At 37.2% G+C, this 22,213-nt stretch overlaps 1 protein-coding gene across 2 annotated transcripts in view; it reads right to left on the reverse strand.

Annotated features, from left to right (window-relative positions):
• Positions 1–22,213, reverse strand: part of INVS (inversin) — an 84,979-nt gene that overhangs the window by 29,885 nt on the left and 32,881 nt on the right. For both annotated transcript variants that reach the window (XM_015617012.2, XM_033512181.1), the window contains 4 exons: positions 18,728–18,901; positions 16,344–16,511; positions 6,369–6,549; positions 2,705–2,814 (listed from right to left, as the gene is read on the reverse strand). In XM_015617012.2, the coding sequence (XP_015472498.1) occupies positions 2,705–2,814; positions 6,369–6,549; positions 16,344–16,511; positions 18,728–18,901 (633 nt within the window). The remainder of the gene's footprint in view (positions 1–2,704; positions 2,815–6,368; positions 6,550–16,343; positions 16,512–18,727; positions 18,902–22,213) is intronic.

Consider the following 22,213-nt stretch of genomic DNA (forward strand, 5'->3'; position numbering starts at 1 on the left):
CAATTTAATTCTACATGTACTGTGTTATGAAAGATCACATGTATTCTACCACTACTAAAAAAAAGTGGCATAAACAACATAAAAAACGACAAAGCTGAAAAATAACAGTAGAAGAGAGGCTAAATGTGAAATATTTAATTCTGTGCTATCAGAAAACTGAAAAATACTACATATTATTTTTGAAAATTTAAAAATAAGACAGAGGTATCCACATTTCATTTACTAGATCAACCTATTTAAATACATTAAAGGAAAGTATATAATTTTGAACACCTCTGGGAAAATTCAGAAAAAAAAAAAATTAGTCCTGCATACTAAAATCAATATGAAGAGAGCATCTTAGCTCAGTTGGTTATAGCATGGTGTTAATAACACCTGGGTTCAATCCTTGTTTGGGCCATTCACTTAAGAGTTGGACTAAATGATCCTTGTGGGTCCCTTCCCACAAACAATATTCTGTGATCTGGAAATGAAGATTCTCCTAATTCAAAAATTTAAATAGCAACATTTCTTGGGACCTCCTCTGGGATACCCAAGACATCTAAATTTGGGTGGTTATATTAGGTAATGCCTCTTCTTCTAGAACTTTTCCTGTCTATAGTAAGTGGGGATAAGCTAGTCTTAGGGAACAAATTCTTCACATAAATAAAGCACTAGCTAAATCTCTTCAGGCTTTAAAAAACTCAAAAATGTCATATTATAGTAAGTAACCCACATAGAAACAGAACAAAGAACAAGACATCAAAGCAAATAAAACTGAAAGCTATGCCAATATTTACCATAAACACAAAAGAATTAACTTTCTTCTTGTTAGGGACTAAGAAACATCACATTTTAACTGAGAAAAACCACACCTAACCAAAATTGGGCAGACAGAATAGAACAAAAATGTGTCTCTCAAACCATGATTCTAGAGCTGCTACTGCCAGAGTAAACATAGATGTATCTCCACTCAGTTGTCTGATCATGTATATGGAGTTCAGTGGTGGGAATTACTCAATGATATGCATGTAAAGGAGAAAAAAAGCAAATAGTGGTGCTCAGAAACAACTGGACTGGTGAAAACAGACTCCAGACATAATTTAGGCAGGGACTGCTGAGTACAGAACCAGCTAAAAGAGACTTGCAGATCTGAATGAAACTCTCCTGTGTGATTTTTCATCTAAGATGGAAAACAGTAAACAGTACATTAATTGTAAATACACAAGATTACAAAAGAATGTCTGATTCCACCATGTACTTCATTTCCCCTTGAAATGCAGATATCACAGTTTGGCTGGATGATGGGATCAAAAGGCAGCAACATAATGGAGATGTTTCATTCAACTGAATCAAGCCCAGGGAAAGAAATCCAGTATGAAAAATCTTTTTAGGAATACATCAATATAGAAAAGAAAAAAATAACAAGATTAAAGAATGTGGAGATAATTACCAGATAGCAAACACTTTTTTTTTTTTCTATGAGTCTAACTCAAACATGAAAGAACGGCTTTTACAACATAAATATTTCAGATGTGTAAGTTAGGCCCAAACTGTACACAGCCCTAAATGGACAAAAATCAGCATCAACAAAAAATTCTTTAAAGTGAAGATTACATAGAGAGATATGCTTCAATAAAGGTCTGAATTTAAAAAAATATCTGGATGGTCTTAGTAAGACCACCTCCAAAAAAAACCCCACTGAAGCCCCAGAATTCACTCTCACAAGGGAGCAAAGGTATTGGTCTGCTCCCTCTTTCAATACCACTTCTAGATTTGTTAACTTGAATTGTTCTCAAGAGCGTGTAAATTTTCCTTTTTTATTTTCCTTGTTAACATGTAGGTATGCAAGAAAGACCCAAATTACTATCCCTGTTAAGAAAATGTTGCAATGTGGATTATCTAACTATTACATTAACTAGGCACTAAACAATCCTTTCTGTAAAGGGAGGGTATGAAAACTATGAGAGGTAAAGGAGCTTAAGAAAAGTTTTCCTAATTTGCAGTGCTTGAGAACTACTTCTGCAACATCTGTGACCGGCAATCATTGAAATGCCGAGTTGGCTCTACTGTATCTGATCTTGGTCTGGAAAAAAAAATTACCTATTATACCAAAGTATAAGAATTAAGCTGTCTGAGAAACCAACATTCTTTGTTGTTTGAGTTTAAAAAAAATTCCTAAAAATTTAAAAAATACCGTGTTTGTGAAGAATTATGACAAAAGGCACTCAACTCTTTAGCCATGCTTCATGAGACAACAGTTCATTCATAATGCCAAATATTCATAAATCAATCACCTTCTTGAATGCACAGACTGGTTTGACTGGTCCTGCAGCAGCTGTGCAAATACTTCTACAAGTCATCTTACTCTAGATACCTTATAACTACATAGACTTCATTCTAATGAGCCCTAAAACCTGAAAGCACTGTGAAATAGTAGGTGTCATTCTGCCTTCTGTTGAAGTAACTGAATGAGTATTGTGTATTCTGATGCAAACATATAGCTCAAAGGGCCTTTTTTTGTACAGAAAGTTAGTTTTTGTAAATCGATCATTTAATATTTTGAAATTAACTGCATTTGTATCACATAACATAGGAGAACTCTGAATGAAACTCATGCCAACAACTCTGTGTTTATGTGATTTCAAAAACAATTCAAACACACTACTAAACTATAAGGATTTCAGTATATATTAACTTCACATTTAGGGTATGTTCTACTCACAGCAAAGTTGCTCTGAGCTGCATAATGTAGGGGTGTTGCACCTTGACTATCAGATGGGATAGTTCCAAACTTATTTCTTTCCAGTAAGAGATGGACAATCTGTGCATGACCTGAGAAAAATAATATAATAAAAACAAATTTATATAAAATCCTAAAGTCAATAAAAAGCTTAAAGTAAAAAAAAAAAACCCGCTGACAAACAAAAAACCTAAACTCAAACAGAGAAAGAAAATGAAGAGTTTAATAAATAGCTATATATTTGTGTTTTAGCCATTATAGTTTAAATGTAAGAGAGAAACATTGAGAGATTTGAAATTTGGACTATTAAGTCTGGCATGTACTTTTTTTCCCAATAGTGCTCCAGTGCCATACTCTGTATCATCATTTTTGGGGGGCATCTATAAATCAGAATGACTTATAAACTCAAAATTTCTTTTAACAGAAAACTCTCGAGCTTTTCCATAAATAAAGAAACCAGCAGTAACTGGCCAGATAGCTGTGTAATGAATTGGTTGAATATTTTCAGAAAAAGCTTATAGCTTTTCTTTAGCTCAGTTGAGATGCTGCATTTGAGTGACAGGTCAGTCAGAAACAGTAAAATGAGCATAGGTTGATGATAATGAGCATTTGTCCATCTGCATTAAAAGACAAGCTAAACCAATGTTGACAATTTCATCACACATCATATTGTTTTACAGAAAGCAAGTGTAAATTTTTAACTTTTATTTTACCAAAATTTCATCTGAGAATGTATAGCAGGATCAGAGGCTAGTCTACTTCTAGCTGCTATATATGTGTTCACACACAACTCCTTCCATAAAAACAGATTAAAATATTTTGAGATTAAAATCACAGCGCTTTTGGAGGATGGGTAAACTTTATATTCACTTCACAGACAGGAAAACAAAGACAAATACAGTATATTCCCACTAAAGTCAACCAGTCCATTCATATATTTGTTTCTGCCAGCATATGCAGCTCACAGAGTATCTTAATGATTTGGTATTTTAAGCAGTACTATAAAATCACTCTGATTTTACAGGTGAAAACTCCCAGTACCTCATATGTCAGAAAAGCAATCAATTTTTCAGCTTGTTACTTTTGCACAGTTGTCTTGAATCACTTTAGAATAAATGAAAAGGTAGGTAAACCCTCCTGCTAGCAGTAGACTACTTTTAATGAAAACACCAACAATTACATAATGAAGCTGTGCTGTATTTGTAGTCTGTAGCTCTTAAAAACCTAAGACATGGAGGACTAGGTAAACCCTCTTTTGTGAAATGGTACTTTGAGACTTTATATGTACAGAAGTATCAGAAATGAAAGAAAGTGGTAATTTGGGTCAAAAAGGATGAAGACTTATGTGAGCTTTTTTTTTTTCTAGGGGCCTTAGAGTGTACAGGAAGTTTCCTCTTTCCTGTCAGTCTTTAAGAGAACCCTGGATGCAGAACATGACATTATTCTGTCCCTTCTTACAACAAAAGAAAACAACCCCAAAAGAGGAGATATTATTTTGCTATATATTGCCACCTCAAGAGTATAAGAAGTAAATTGATGTTCACTGGAAGACGTTGCTTTGGAGTGGAAATTCTAGCAGAAAAACCATAGGAGTACTGAACCTGAAAAAAAGAAAGATTCCTAAACTTTCAGGACAGACAACTAGAAAAAAGAAACCTAACTCCATAACCAGGACAGGAAGTCTAGCTAAGTTATCTATGAGGATAAGGTTTGAGAGAGTTGAAAGAAGGAATTGTATTGGGTGCAACAGTAAATAAATTGGTGCAAAAGTGGATCTCACTTGGCCATTAATGTAAATATTAAAATTAATTTCTTGAGGTCAAGAACCGTCATTTCTGTTGCACTTCTATTTAGCAGAGATACAGCTTGGCTGAGATTTTATCTACACAAAAGAAAAGGTAAGAGGAGCAACAACGCCCTTAAGATGCAGTCACATGCTATCCATCACATCTAAGAAAACTCATGGCAGCATCTCTGCACTGCATTAAATCTCCAGCTGTTAACCTATATAGTAACATCTTACTCTCTTTAAGACCTATTTAGAACATTAACTTCAACTTAAAACCCTAACCCTGAAAATTAATAATGATTTACTAACCAGAAATTCCCAAAGAGCATATGCCTCCTAGAGACCTCATCAAGTTCACAAAATAGTCTGGAGGTCTTGGCACATCTTCCCTCTTTATTCTACATCGATTAGACAATCCATTTTTCCAAGAGACAAGACTTCTCTCTTAAATACAATTAATTTCAAAACACAATAAATTTTGCTTCTTGGACAGAACCAAGTGATAATGACTATTTATTTGGCAAGCTGATCCTATTACACTTAAAATGCTTCACAATTTCGCTGTTAAAATTCAATATCCCTAAATATATGCAAATTTGACAACATCCTTCTCTCTTTTTTGTTTTAATAAATATAATCAAACTACATGTATATTGCCACTGGAGTTGCAGTAACTCGCTCCAGTGAACATCTGATTCTTATGCTGGCATTCCTTGTCTGCAGTGTCCCAAAGGATCTTTGGGATGAAGCCTGTTAAAAGGGGAGAGAGACTGTTTGAAGATTCTTTTATCCAGTGGTTATTTTTTCCCCCTGAATGGAAATAGGAGGTAAATTTTCTAAATCATATTATCTTTGTGTCTGTCATTTTATGGATTGTGCTTCCCTACATTTAGACTATTTACATTTAATTAGAATTTAACTTGTTTTACAAGGATCCAGTTTTTGTAAATACAACCCAAAATTTACAATTTACAGAGCATCTGAGTCTCAGGGTAACAATCTAAACAGAGAAAAACTCTGTACAAATGAAACCCATTGTCAGGTTTGATTAGATTGTCATAGCATGTCTGATGAAGAGCTTGTACCAGAAGTGTCAACTCTGAAATTTTTTTGTTGTTTAGTTGTGCTGGCATTGTCAGAATATCTCCATTTTCTTTGTGGGAATATTCTTAAGCCTCTTATTTAGCTTGTGAGGGGTAGTTTAATAAAAACTAGATAATATAATCATAAACCCACTTAACCAGGCAGGCACAAACTGCAGTACATCACAGTAGGCTGAAAGTGAGCATGAGACTCATGACGCCACCATCAACCACTCTGCATTGTGGAGCAGCTCAGCTCCCTCAGGCACCTTGCAAATCCCATGTGACCATCTTACATGTGGACCAAACAAGGGTACTAGCTTAAATCTGTACATGAAATAGTCAAGTTATCTTTTTAGATAAAAAAAAATACACAGCAGCTCTGATATTTTCTTCATGCACTGCCATACACTGTGTTGCTTTCATGCTGGGCTGTGTACACCCCACTTCAGACACCGATGTTCCAGAGTATCTGGGTTTTTTTAACCTATGATCAAAGCTGCATATGCAAGAAGAACCTCAATATACCCTAATTGTTCTTAAATCATCAGCATATATAACCTGTTGAAGTAATGCATTGTACAATGTTTTGGAGAATCTGAAGCTAAAATAAGCAGTCTACACACAAACTTCTAATCCTGGTTGAGCAGAAACTCTTATTGCTCTAAGAGATTAGTTATCTTACTGCCAGGCTGGAATGAAATAAAAAGCAGAGACAAAGATTAAACAGTACAGTTAATTAATGACTAAGTCACTCCAGCAGTGTCCAGTTTACCAAGTAAGGCTGCCCAGTGGAGGGGAGTTCGAAACAAGTTGTCATAAGATGTCACATTGCAGCCTTCATAGGAGGTCAGGACATCCACAACTGCTACATTCCCATCTGCAACAGCAAAATGAAGAGGAGTTCGTCCTTCATAGTCTTGCCAGTTGAGCAGAGATTCTGTCGGTGCAGCTTCCTTTAAAAAATAAAAGAAAAACCAAAATTTTAAGAGTACTTGAAGAGAAAACCCATACAATTTTACTTTTTCAGATGCTTTTTCATAGAGATACACTATCCTTGTTCAGTAGAATGCAGCTTTACAACCAAATACTTTTGCTACAGTGTAGGCTACTTTCAAGTACTTCTTATGGAATCTTTTTTTTATACTTAATTATTGTAAAAGACCTGATTTCTGGTACATTCATACCCCACAGTTTTACCAGTCTGCTATGCAAGTGGTTCCTTAAACAGATCTTTAAAAGATTAACTCCAGCTCTTATGAAAATAACTAGAAATTCTTACATTGTTTACAAGTTGAAAATGACATATTTATCTTCAGATTTTCTCCAAAAACACTTCAATTTTTGCACAAATCAATTTTATGAGTTATATTTCATTATAATATTCTTCTAGTGTTTTATACCCCTAAAGTATTTCCAAAGGAGACGTCTACACCTCTAGTTGACAGGATAGAAGTAAGAGAGTACTTCTAATAATGCATCTGCTTCTAATGGGCCTAATTTTGAATTTAAAAAGTCTTTTAAAGTTTCATGATTAGTCACTTCATCATGTAACATAGGCTTTAATAGACATGACTTGACTTTTCATGATCTTTTCTTAAAAAACATGCTTAATTACTTTCACATAAGGTCCCGAGCTATATAGTTTCATATTATAATAATTTCATCTCTCAAATGTTTTTCTATACAGATCTCTCTTCATGACTTTCTTTTTCAGGGAAAAGAGAAGAACAGGTACAAACGAACATCACCTTAGCATTTGAGAGATCTTCAAATAGCAAATATCATAAAGGCCCATGAAACACAAACTTTAAACTTTTCTGAAAAAAAGGTATTACTTAAAAAAGTGATAAACAATAATACAGTAGGAACTCAGGATGCAGGACACTAAACATCTAGAGTAAAAGCAGATTTTCAAAACAAGAGTTTAAGTACACCAGCGCGATAGAGTCTGCTTTTCTATCTCCAACAATTCAGAACAATTCACTGAAGTCATGGGAACCCTGTGCAGATTTAAACGGGATTGTAGTCCTGAGATTTTTAACTTCCAACACTAGAGGGGATTTTAAGCCATGATAAGTGAGAAAAGCAAACCTCCTGAAATACAGAGCCACACTATATATCACAATACATTTATGAAAGAGGAGCAAGGGACTGTGATCAGAGCAGGTTGTTAACTGTTAAATTAAGTTCCTGACCCCTTTCTCACTAAACTAACTGCAATCTTTCCTTTTCACTCCACTAGGTACACAAATTGGCTGTAGAATCACTTGCATTTGCACTATATGATGTGTAGTAACTATTACACAGAAAACAAGTATCTAACATTGAGAACAATAAATCAAGAAGGAGAAAGGAAATTTCAGAATTATGGTTTCTATGCAAATATTAATTGACCAAAGTTGTACATTCTATATTTTCTATGCGATGGATTAAAAAAAAATTTCTCAAAATCCCGCAAACATTTCGAGTTATATTTCATTATATTTTCTAAGTGCAATCTGACTTAGTTAATACAGCAGTAGTAATTTCAACTTTGCAATGCCCTGATTCTTTGTTTCTTACACTGCCAAGTTAAGCCTCCTAATATTTGGTTAATGTAAATTTTCTAGATCTAAGGAGCTACACACTTTGCACACTGTATGTAAATCACAAAATCACAGAATGGTTGATGTTGGAAAGGATCTCTGGAGATCCCCTAGCCCAACCCTCTACTAAAGCAGGTTCAACCACTGCAGTTTACACAGAACAAAGTCCAGGTGGGTTTCAAGTATCTCCTGAAAAGAAGACTACAACCTCTCTAGGCAGCTTGTTCCAATGCTCAGTCACCTTTCATCTCAGTGAAGATGCTTTCCTTCATGTTCAAATGGGAATTCCATATTTTGGTTTGTACCCACTGCCCCTTATTCTGTTGCTGAGCACCACTGAAAAGTGTCTGGCTCTGTTCTCTTGACTTCCACACAAGGTATTTCTCATTGCTAAGATCCACTCTCAGTCTTCTCCAGGCTGAATGGTCCCAGCTCTCTCAGCATTTTCTCATAAAAGAGATGCTCCAGACCCCTCCTCATCTTCACAGCACTTAGATGGACCCTCCCCACTAACTCCTGGTCTTTCTTGAACTGGGGAGCCCAGAACTGGACACAGCATTTCAGATGTGGCCTCATTAGGGTTGATCCTCTAGGGAAGATCACTTCCCTTGACCTTCTGGGAATGCTCTTCCTAATGCATCCCAGGGTACCAATGGCCTTCTTGGTCCCCAGGGCACACTGCTGGCTCAGTGGACAGCCTGTTTATGTCCCAGAAGCACCAGGTCCTTCTACTGGAGCACAGCGTGATTCCTCCCCTGGTGCACGACTCTCTATTTACCTTTGCTGAGCTTACATGTGACTCCTCTCTGCCCAACTCTCTGGCCAGTCCAGGTCCCACTGACTGGCAGCACCCCACTATGGTGTACCAGCCACTCCTCCCAGTTTGACATCATTGGCAAACCTGCTGTGAGTACAGTCTTTCCCTTCATCTACTTTATTAATGAATGCATGGAAAAAGACTGGGCCCAGTACTGACCTCTGGGGAGAACTTCTAGATACAGGCATGTAACCAAGGCTCTGTGCCACTGATCACAGCCCTCTGAGCTCTGACATTCAGCCAGTCCCCAACCCACTTGCTGCCCACTCAGAGAACCCACCCTCCTTGAGTTCACCTATGACAATGCTAAGGGGGACAGCGTCAAAAGTCTTGCTGAAGTCATGGTAGACAACACCCATTGATCTTCCCTCATCTACCCTGCTGGTCCTGCCATCACAGAAGGCTCCCTTATTGGTAAGGCATGACTTCCTCCTGGTGAATCCATGTTGACTACTAATTAATAACCTTTTCCTTCACATGCTTAGAGATGTCATCCAGGAAGAGCTGTTCCATCACTTTTCCAGGGATTGAGGTGATACCTCTTGATTCCTGGGCTACCCTTCTGGCCCTTTCTCAGGACACTGGAGTGGCACTGGCTTTCCTCCAGTCCTCAGGCACCTTTCCTGTTCTCCATGACTTTTCAAAGATGATGGACAGTATCTTAGCAATAACACCTGCCAGTGCTAATTAGATGTAATTAAGTTGCCCATCTCAGACAAAAAACTTCATCTGTTTTAGATGTTTTAGGTATCAGAACTGTCAGCCATGTTTTATTAGTCAAAAATTAACGTACATAAAACATACCAGTGTTCACTAATATATGTAGTCACCAGAACAATAATAAATAATCTATTAAAAACATAAAAAATTGATAAAAATGGCTCTCAACTAAAAATACAAAGTTAACATTGTTAAATGCACAAACCACAATAATCAAAGCATGTGTAGCACTTCTTTTGAATAGCATTCAAAAGCATTTACCTGAACCACTACAGCAAAAACTTGTATGTGCTTCCCTAACTTTAATAATTCTCAAGGGAAAGAAAACTGATAATATGCTTACTTTTTGTCTATTCATAGAGCTCAGCAGGGGGAGCATAGAGCCTACTGCAAAAATTCACTTTATGAGAATTACTTTCAAGAATAGCTGAACATGAATTATGATAGGCACAGAAGGTATGACTGAAATTCTAAGCCCACCAGAGAAAAACATATTTGAACAAAATGGACAAACAAGAAAACAAATGCTTCTTCACTTATAATATGCTGATGTAATCCTGACAGCTAATTTTCAAGCCTTCCAGAAGCACAACAACATCCTAAATAAAAGAACCCTAAAATTCCTGGCTTAAGTCATTAATGTTGCCAAGAAATATCCCCATACTCAAAAGTGTTACTTTTGCAAAATGGTACAGAAGCTCCAATGACAAAGCCACTATTTATATTCTAGTTTTAAAGTATTCATGTGTTTTGAATTTTTTGACCACTTAAATAACAATTTTCTAGGCCTGTTTCTGCCTACATTCACAAGTATAATTTCTTTAGATTTTAAGTGGGTCTGGTTAGCTATAATTAAACTGTCATACTGTATTAATATGTTAAGCACAATACAGAGAAGAAACAGAAGCTAAGCATTTTTCTATGGCAATTAGAACAATGGAATTGTAGGCAATAATGGAAAGTGTGGTATAAACAAATGTCATGTCTCTTACCATGAAGAATAAATAAGGAGAAGAGATACAAATAAACAGAGAGCACTAAGCTGTTGCTTCCATCATGATAATGGAACCTTATTCTGTTCTCCTTAAATCTTCCCAATGTTTTTAATAACAAAGCAGAATCTGGAAAAGGAAGCTGACCATGAGAGGATCTCCAGATTAGAGTTGCTCTCTACTTCACATTTTACTTTCTACATATGTCAAGTCTCTTTTTGGCTGTATTTCATGGATTTCAATACCAGATATAACCAATTTGTGTGTAACTGTCACCCCTGCATACCCAACCTACTTTCTCAGCATTCAGCTGAGCTCTTTTCATAATTGTTTATTTTGACAATACTAATGGACTATGTACTATACAATATCAAACAGAAAGATGACCCTTAATTTTAAGAATTTATAAACAGGAGACAATATCTGGCCACACCTAAAGGGCAGAGTACAAAAAAAACAAGACAGTATTTTTCAGTACTATAGACTGTGGTCTAGATAAAACCAGGAGCTAAACATTTGTCAAGTTTTTGTAAAGCACCACTGAAGAATTCCAAGTAGGATACTAGAGAAAAAATAATTTTCTGGGAAATTCTTCCACAGTGTTCATGAAAACAAGAGAGAAACAACAGCAGTGTTGTTTTTCATAACTTGGCCAGCAGGCACCAAAGGTAGTCTGGAAGTAGACATTGATACCTCACTGCTGTCTGGGCAATGGCAGAGTGCTTAGAGAAAGCAAAGATAAATGGTTTGGTTGGATGTGATTAAAAATGGGGAAGCAACAGTGACACAGACATTTGCCTTTTATACTGCTAACATCACAAGACAGTATTTTCACAAACTTAAAAATGCAATTATATGTTAAGACAAGATGACCGAAATCTTCACTCTGTGGGTACATCCATTAGAAATACAATGCAGAATGTGAAAAACTATAGTTAGAAGACCTGAGAGGAATGAGAATCAAATGTGATGCTTAGACAACAGACTTGGAACTGTGTAATATGGCAAAAGGTAGCTAAGAAAGGAGGGGAAGACTCTGAGCTCTGCTGTGTCTCTGCTGTAAAACTCTGTCACTTCAAGACAAGTAAGAAAAACACTTCAATTTGGAGAGAAGATCTTACTACAGGATAAAACTCAGGGCCTCACCACCACCACAGAAAGGTATTTATAGTCAACAAAAAATTCAGTCAACAGATTGATTACCTATTAGCATTTCTGTATCATCAACTTTACAGCTTAGCTAAATTACTGTTTCATTTAAACTTGTTATTAACCTACTCCATTAGTAAGCACATATAGATGTAACTAAATGCTATATAAACAAGCAAGCTGATGCATGAAAAAGCCTGGATGAAATCAAGAATACACTCTTTTCAGCCCAGCCAAAGTGCCTGTATATCACTGCACCCAGCATGAGCAACAAACAAGAAGAGTTGGAAGCCTCCAGAAGAAAGCTATGACCCAGTTGCCACTACTGAAATTTGGCGGGATGAATCCATGACTAGTGTGGCTACAGACTGTTCAGAAGTGACAGGCCAGGAAGGAGGGGTTGCTCTCTACAACAGGTGGATAGAGTGCAACCTGCTGCTCCTGAAGAGCAGCCATGAGCAGGAATCATGGCAATAATTCCTGTAGGCAGGAATCAGAGACTGAGGAAATAAAGGGAACCTTGTGGTCAATGTCTACTACAGGCTGCCTGACCAAGGGGACCCTCCCAGCAAAGTCTTCTTGCTCCAGCTGCAGGAGGAATTGTGCTGGAGGCTCCTGTCCCGCTGTGGAATTTCAACCACCCTGACATTTGCCAGAGAAGCAGCACAGTGGGCTATAGGGAATTCATGAGACTCCTGGGATGAAAGGAGGATAACTTCTCAAGACAGGTGACAGACAGCCCTAACAGAGGGAATGTGACACAGGACCTGATGCATTGCCTGACCAACCCAGTGGCCTTCTACAATAGAGTGACTGTATCAGTGGAATGGCTATGGATGTTATTTTTCTGGACTGCTGCAAAGCCTTTGATGCAGTCCTCTACAGTGTCCTTACCTAAAAATTGGAGATATTTGATGGGTGGACTGTTGGGTTGATAAGGAATTGGCAGGACAGTTGCGTCCAGAGCAGTGGTCATTGTCTCAATGTCCCAATGCATAATGATGATGTCCCTCAGGAGGCTGTGCTGGGACCAGTGAGATTTAATGTGTTCTCTAATGACACAGGTGAAGGGATTGAGTGCACACTCAGCAAATCTGCAGATGACACCTGAGTGGTGCAGCTGGCAAGCCTGAGGGACGGGATAGCATCCAGAAGGACCTGGCCAAGCTCAAGAAGTAGGCCTACGGGAAACTCATGAAGTTCAATGAAGCCGAGTGCAAGGTGCTGCACCTGGGTCAGGGCAGCTCCAGTATTAGCACAGGCTGAGGATGAACAGATGGAGAGCAGCCCTCCCAGGGGCTTGGGGGTGTCAGGTAAAAGATGAGAGGCTGGACATGAGCCTGCAATGTGTACTTGTGACCCAGAAAGCCAAATGTGTCCTGGGCTGCATCAAAAGCAATATGGTTAGCAGATTGAGGGTAGGCATTCTGCTCCTCTGTTCTGCTCTCCTGAGACTCCACTTGGAGTAGTACTTCATCCAGCTCGGGGGTCCCCAGCACAGGCAAGATAGCAACCTGTTGAAGTGAGTCCAGAGGAGGCCACCAAGATCATTAGAGGGATGGAGCATTTCTCCTATGCAGAAAGGCTGAGAGTTCTCACATGCAGAAGAGAAGGCTCCAGGAAGATCTTACAGCAGTCTTCCAGTACCTAAAGGAGGCCTACAAGGAAGATGGAGAAGGACTATTTACAAGGGTATGTAGTGACAGGACAAGGGGGAATGAGTTTAAACTGAGAGTGGGTTTAGATAGGATATTAGGAAGAAATTCTACAGTGAAGGTGGTGAGGCACTGGGACAGGTTGCCCATAGGAGCTGTGATTCCCCATTCCTGGAAGAGTTCATAAGGCTGAATAGGGTCCTGAGAACCTGATGTAGCTGAAGATGTTCCTGCCCATGGCAGGGTGGTTGGACTAGACAACCTTTCAAAGTTTCTTACCAACTCAAACTATTCTGTGATTCTTTTAATTGTCAGAATTAAAAAAAAAACCAAAAACAAAAAACAAAACAAAACAAAAAAAAAAACAAAAACAAAACAAAAAAAGTCCTCCAAAAAACCGGGACATGACTGTGATTCTGGATTATTTAAAGAGAATTTTTGAGTACACTTTCAGTAAGGAAGTTTTGATTCAGTATTTTTGATCTTTTGCAGTACAGCTGTCTGAGATGCAGCTAATTTTCCTTGCAGCAGCTGGGCTTTGTATTTGTGATTAAAATGTTGATAACACACCCATGTTTTGGCTATTGTGGAATAGCATGGATTCTTCTTTTTCATGTCCTGCTCCCCTGCTTACTCCAGAGAATGAGCTGGGGGTGGGAAAGAGATTGGGACAGGACACAGCTGGGACACTTGACACAAACTTACCCAAGCAATACTTCATACCATATGATATCATGCTCAGCAAAAATCCTCAGGGACAGGGGAAGGGCAGGAAGGATGCTCATGGCTGCACTGTTTTCCTAAGCATAATTAAGCATGCTGAAGCTTTTTTTCTATTTTTCTGGAAGTGGCTGACATCCATCTGCTGATGGGAAGAGTGAATAAACCTCCTTTTCTGCATGCAACTGTTGCTTTCTATACTGGGCTGGAATTATCTTCATCCACAAGCGTTTTGGCTTGCAATGCAAGATGTAACCAAAAGTATGTGTTCTGTTAACATCTGTTAAAACCAGCTGGGCCAGTGCTCTTTATCTCTTCCATGACCCATCCCTCATAACTCCTGGGGGTATCTTCTTTTAATGGACCATTGAGTTTCACTGCATGACTGATAAAATTACATCATCCCATTGCCAGATGTTACACCCAGGGGGAGGAGCCAACCATTCCTACCTGGATATAATCTGAGACTTGGAACACCACAGCAGCCTTTCTCCACTGGATTCCCAGAAGACAGGGCCCATCTCCACCACCACTGGACCTTCAGAGGAAACCTTCTACACCCTTCTACAGGACCATTGCTTCAACAGAACCACATCTGTCACTGCAGGACTGCAGCCACCATTTAATCTGATTGCTACCAACACCCTGACCAACAGGGCACCAGGTTATATTCTGACTGTGTCAGTGGTTTTTTGTACTACTGCATTTCTATTTTAATTTTCCTGGTAAAGAACTGTTATTCCTATTCCCATATCTTTGCCTGAGAGAACCTTGATTTCAAGATTATAATAACTGTGTGTGTGTGTGTGTTGTGTTTACATGTTCCCATTTCAAGGGAGGTTTCTGCATTCCTCAGCAGACACCTGTCTTTTCAAACCAAGACAACAAGTCTTCTTGCCTTCCTTCTATTTTCTCTGCCTTGAAAGATGGCAGGTGAGTGAGTGGGTCTTGTCTGGGCCCAACACACCACAACTTTAAAATATATTTGCCTTTTGACTACGGAATGTTCGAAAAAGTCTGTAGTTAAATAGAGAGATCTTTATATGTTTTGCAGCAAGTTTACTTCTCCAGTGTGGCAGAAAAGCAGATACAAATTCAAAGTTTGTAACAAATTGTTTCACAGCTGGATACAAATTACAAATATATTGAACAAAAAGCAGTAATATGTCAATACATTATCTTTGATGCTGGAAGCTTCTTGAAAACTATTTTTATGGTAAAAAAAATGTGTCAGTAACTAAGATTGCCAGTGTAATTTGAAAGAAACAAAGGAAGTTCATTTTTATATTTAAATTCTCTTTAAATTTAAATTGCAAGCTAATTAGACAGACATACAAGTCCTTGTAGTTAAAGTACAATCACTATAAATCTAGTTCTGAAAGACATTTCAAGGACAAAGATACAGGAAGATTGTTCTAATTTGACAGAAAATTTAAATTGAGGCTTCTGCATCTTTCCATATTAGTGAAGCTCAGAGATTTTCACAAAATAAAAATCAAGGTAAAAATCAAGCTGAGCACATTATTTCATTATACCCATTATAACTGTCATTGCACAAGATAAACTGAAATAGTGAAGAAACAGAAAATGTGGAATCAAGGAAACAGTATTAAATTCTTATGCAAAATTACATAGAAAGTCTCTTAGCAAACTGATTGTGGCCTGACTGACAACTGACCAAGTATTTTCCAGAATTCTAACTTGAAAAACCAAATTTAAGTAAGATTTTCAGTACAAATAACTAGATATAAACTTTCAAAAATAACAAAAGACATAACAAAGAAATCAGTGTGCAAAATGCAACTGAAATGAGCAATATGACTGGCTGTTTTGTGCAGTAAAACTTTTAAGTCTTTCCTCTCCCTCCTCTTACAAAACTTAGAGCAAAGACATTCACCTATAGAACTCAAAACAAATTCTTTTTGAGAGAGCAAAAATATTTAGGATTATTTCTTACAAAGTTCTGGATATTAGGAAAAGCAAATCATTTCATTCTCAAAGAGTCAGTGGACAAAAATGAGAAATCTCAAGAGAATAAAAACATATTTCGATTAGAGGAAAGTAATAAGGACAGAAAGTGTTATATACATATATAGCAGACTTTCTTACCAGAATACATTTCACTGTGTGGATCGCACTAGGGTCCTTGTTGTTAGCTGCCCAGTGAAGTGGGATTTTTCCTTCAATATCAGGAATTCCAATATTTGAATCATGTTTTATGAGAAGTTTCACATGCTCTGGGTTATTGTAGTAGGCACTCCAATGCAATGCAGTTTGCTGCAACACAATTTTCACAAGCTTTTTCAACACATTGAAAAATTATTGAAACATGAAAATTAAAGTTGGCTAAAGCCAGGTTTAAACAACAGGTAAATAAGCAAGCTTTTGTTACACTTCAATAAAGAGGACTGACAAAATCTGAGCACATGTATCTGGTGTGGCTGACAACTGAAAATTTGTGAAAATAGGCTTTAAACAAAGCTGAACAAGTGGCCCATCTACCTCAGTAAAAGCAGATCATCTCACACCTTTGCTATTGAGGTCTGAATTAGGTCTGAGCTGCACCACCTTATACGAGAAATAAACTGAGAAGCCCTTATGCTTCTAAGTATCTCTGGTAGGAGAGTAACTGCTTTTTCTGAAGATCTGTTGGACTACGGTGAAAGAAAAACGTGTATGCCACTTAGCACTGCCCTCATGGCCATTTGGTGCAGCAGTTCAGACCTGGAGAAAATATCTGTGCTTGGTATTAAGCAATGACATCCAAGCTAGAACAATCACCTGAACCAGGCCTCAGCACCAGAGATGCACTATAGAACAACTACAGTGATTAATGTGGTCCCTCTTAAATTTCAAACTCTGTTGGGCTAACACAAATTGACAGAGACTATTCTCCACTAGGGGAAGGTGACACTGAGTGCTGACACTACACTTAGATCCATCTTGAACAAAGGTTTTGACTTCACTGTCTGTGATGACTCAGAATTCTGAGGTTGAATATTAGTGAATCTAATGCCCAATGACCCAATAGCAGTCCAATAAAACATCAAAAGGCAGTCCATGCTCCTATTGCAAATTCTTGACTGCTAACAGCTTTTTTACAGGCCTTATCAATGTTCATAACTACATAAGCAGAACAATGCGTGGGGGTTTCTTAACCAGCAAAACATTGGCATATTAACAAGTATTTCATTTACCAGACACACCTCTCCCAGCTGCCAAGTAACAGAGAGTTATAAGATAATGAATTTTTTTTCGCAGCTCTCTTACCCCCTCACCTCTACTAACATTACATAGTGCTTTGATTGAAAACAGAGAAATAACTCCAGCAGGACATTTTTGTATAGAAGTACAATACTTTGGATTAGCATCCTTAAACTGTGACATGGAATGTGTAAGTTCACTATCATATCCTTAAATGCTCTGTAAAGGAAGAATGCAAAAAGGAGCCTATTTGTGTTTGTTGCTGCCAGCTGTTAGCTTAGGACCATGGTAACAACAGTAAGATAACACAGCCTTCTTTTCTACCTGTCACTCACTGAAGAGGGGCTCCACAAAGTGCCACCATAGCCTTGTACCAGTAAAAATTTGTAATAAATTAATGATTGTTACTTATTAAATGGAGCTGACCAGTATTTGTGGAAACTAACAGTTGCAATGAAAGCAGGAACTCTTGGTTACCAGAAGGCCAAATAGCCTTGGTTCACTGCCTTTTCTCACCTACAACCAGTTTCAGTCAGTTATCCACATGGAAGCAGATGTTAAAGACACTTGTTCTCCCTCCCTCATGTTCAGGAATTATATTTGACAATTTTGATGTGCACAGTCACAGCAAGGAAACTGAAAAAGCCATGGGCCCAACAGGGTCAAACAGGTTGGACTCTGTGCCCAAGATCAGTTTTCACCAATCTGAACTCCATTTTTGTTACTGAGACTACTCATGATGTCAACCAGGAGAAAAGCACTTCATGTTTTGTGGGGAACCTGGCAACACTTTAAATACTGGCTTGGAAATCTGCTGAACAGGCAAGGTTGCTAAATGGTTTTGGCTGGTTTATGCATACCTTTGTTAATTAATTAGCATGGTCATGAAGTCAGCATGACCTCTCCAGAATGACTGCTGTAATTACAGGCAATTTTTTACCAATTCTTATCATTAAAGGATTCTAAATTCGAGGTTTTTCAAAGCAAGAAAAGCAACATAAGCGCATGCTATGCAGACTCTAACAAGGATCATAATGTTACAGAAAGACTTGGATGGTGTTTGAATCCTCTATTGTCGTAACTACTCTTAAGAAGAATGTCATTGCAGCCAGTGCAACTGAACTTTGACATCATTACATCAGGAAAATATTAATATTTCTACTTTGAAGACCTAGAAAAAGTTTATGACAAATAATTTTTTGCACATAACTGCTTGATGTAAAACCAATTTCTAAAGTTGCTACAAATCTTAAAATAAGGAGTTGTCTTAAAATAAGCAGTACTTTTACCTTGTTTCTGTCCTGAGTATCCACTTCTCCAGGTGCCATATGTTTTAACAACAAAGCTAAACATTTTGGGCTTTTGTGACGTGTAGTTAAATGTAATGGTGTCATATCCTCTAAGTCCTTCTGCATCCAGTTCCCTCTACGAGCCAGTAGAAGTTTCATGAAGCGGTAATTTCCCTGGGCAAAGAAAAATATCAGAAATTTATGTCAGTTTATCAAACCAAATTATGATACTTATATATATAATATATATATATATGTATATATATATAGTGTTACAGTGCCTAAAAAAGCTTGCAGCAAAACAGCTTAAAGCTTTGGAGATATCCAATGAAGATTTTTTTTGTTAACATGAACTCTTCATTCTTAGGTCTCTTGTGCTACCTGGTTTTAGATATTTATATTCCATTAACAGAATAAGACAGGGTTCATTAATACCAAAAATTCTGCAATATTAACAGAGTTTTTTAACTTTGCCTCAGTAAAAATCACATAAAAACTGAAGTAAGATCCTTACATGCTGGTTTCAGCAAGGCTAACAGGTATCAGATGAGGAATAAAACTAAACATGAAGAAAGAGTATAATTTTCAAAATGAAAGTACGAAAAATAACTGGGGATGACTCAGAAAGATAAAATGTACGTATCCTAACACATAGCAAATATATGCAAAAGTGATTGTTAGTTTTTAAATTGTGAACTGTATGAATTTTGGTCTACAATATACATAATAAATGGATGGAACAGCTAGCTTTACAACACATTGAAAATACTTACTAGGACTTCCACTAGGTTTTCACTATGTTTTCAAAAAAAGTAACATAGATCTGCTTCTTTGATACAAATATAATGATAAAATAAATGATGGTGGATCCCAAAAAACCCAATCTGCTTTTATTTCTCAAATCATTGAAGAAGCCAGTGAAAATTAGTGACATGAACATGTAATCATGAAGAAGCTGTACTGATTTAGTAGTACAGCCAGCCTTGACATGCTTCTACCTCTTGCTTGAAAGTTATTTTCCTTATAGGAGAGATGTTACAACATTTTTATGCTTCCACTTCCCAAAGCCTGTGGGTTTATCAAATCACCTTCAGCAGCAGTAACTCACTAAAGCAAAACATCCACACCTGCCTTCAGTCATCATGGTTTAAACACCCCTGCTCCTTTCACACTAACTTTTAACCCTTCCTAAAGTGAAAGGAATGTGTTGTCTCCTAATTTTGCTCGCTGTCTTCCAATTTTTCCCCAAGATACCAGTTTCTTCCAATTTCCCATACAGATCATTACATATAACTATAATGAAAATAGAAAGCTCAGAAGAGAAGAAAAATTGTACTAATTCTCCCCCACTCAGGGAAAAAAGCTGGAGCATTTGATGAAGCTTTATTAGACAATGTACACGGGAAAGGTGACACTCAAATCAATAGAAGTCATGTCTTTGGATTCTTCTGCTTATGAAACTACCTGCAAATTAACATACTTCAGTCTGCTACAATTCTTTTATAAATTCTGCATGTTAGCTTAGTCCCCTTAGGCTGTCTTTGGAAAAACAATGAAAAAAAGCAATCAAGTAGACAAGGGCAAGCAGTACTACTGCACGGGGGCACTTTGGTATCTCATAAGGCTCAGAATTGCAAATCACTTTTGTCAGCAGAATGGTAGGATGGAGACATGCCAAAGGATTCCAGAGGCCTCCACAGTATCCAGTGCCAGGGCATAAAAAATATTCAAATTTCATTTTTCAAAGCAGCCATGAACTTTGGAAGGGCACACTTGACAAAAATTAGTGTTCTGGCTTTTTGTCTAACAGCAATGGAAGACTTAAGTTTTATGGATGGAGAATGGATTTGACCAGGTATGGCCAAAATAAATGAACATGACTTTTTTTTTTCCTCTGCTACACTATTTTATTTTAAAATACAAATAGGGAAAGCATATCATGAATGAGCTCAGACAAAATTACCTTGTTCTGCTTCTACCATTTATTGTTACTATCCTTTGCTCATCAGTGACAGCATACAAAAAAAGCCTGTCACAGAACCTACCACAAACCTGCCTGAACGTGCAAACTTCTCTTGACAGAGACAGCACGGCTACTACACAGCATTCCTAGTCAGAAGTGACCAAATACATCTTTTTCTTCTGCTGGGTGTCAGGGAAAACATAACCTCAGGATTTTGTCCCTTTAGTACACAGACACATATTAAGGCATACTCCAAAGTACAGGGACAGAGCAGCACGATGTCTGCAGAGCTCCTAAACCACAGAGAACACACTCAGAATTAATTCATGATAAATTTGGGGTGGAGCTGAGAATACTACTCATATTTGCCATCACACTGTACAGGCAAATAGGACAAAAAATTTACAAAACTCATTAAAAAGAAGAATTAAAACTAGTGAAAAAAAAAATCTCAGTGTATCTTGATGTGGTTGGCAATTAGACTGGAGGAAGACAATATCAAATAACTTCAAAGATTATTAGTCTTCAAACAAATATAGCTGCATTTCTCCATCACAGAGGATAATACATTTGGGTTGTTTTCAATATTTCCTGCACACAGTGCATGCATACCCATGAGAGAAAAAAAAAAAAAAAATTTTGTCTTGTTGATGGGTACTTAATGGAAGATGTAAAAGTATATTCTGCTTTTTGAATGAATTCCACTGTAAAGAAGACTGAAAGTTAAAATAATGCATAAAACAAATGAAACATACCCTTTTATTATTAGAATTTCTCTCTATATACTGTATTTTACATTTGCTATTACACATTTTTCCATCAGTTACTACTACATTATTCTCTTGCATGCTTAGTCAACAAATCCTTTTCCTTAGAAAATGAATTTGTAATAAATCCCTTCATTCTGAAACACAAAAGATTATGTTTCTTCCGAGTGATTTAAGTTTTTTTTAACACTACCACAGAAAACACCTGTACTTACATTACTTATTTGAATTATCTTATTCATGCTTTTGCTTCTGACTGCTGTTCTTTTCTTTAGTAATACCATGAATTTTGCTGTCTTCCTTTCACTTGTTAGAAAACAATATTGCGCTTTTTAATGACAATCCACCTTCAATTGATTACTGCTTAAGCTTGTAAGTATGGAATGTATCAACGTGCCTTGAAGGCAGATGTAATTTATGTCTTATTAGGTGGAGGGAGGGAATGCTTAATTTGAAAAGCCAATTCCTCCATTTTTATAAAATTTTTGTGTATAACAAGTCTTCAAGCTGGCTATGTTTCTGCTCATAAATAATGCACTTGACTGGCCTAAACATTCCTGGGCAGCATGAATCTCCCTGAGTCAGTCCATGGTCTCTTACCATTGATAGTGACTCAAAATTTATTCTATTATGAACAGAAAACATTGTGAGCAAGCAGGATTAAATACTTGTACAGAAAACTCAGTTCCTGGCAGCAAAAATTTACCGTTCCAATGCCAATTCTGAAAATTCCTTTAGATTCTATTTAAATTACTC

The sequence above is a fragment of the Parus major genome, chromosome 2 (assembly GCF_001522545.3).
Source record: "Parus major isolate Abel chromosome 2, Parus_major1.1, whole genome shotgun sequence".
Classification (NCBI taxonomy): domain Eukaryota; kingdom Metazoa; phylum Chordata; class Aves; order Passeriformes; family Paridae; genus Parus; species Parus major.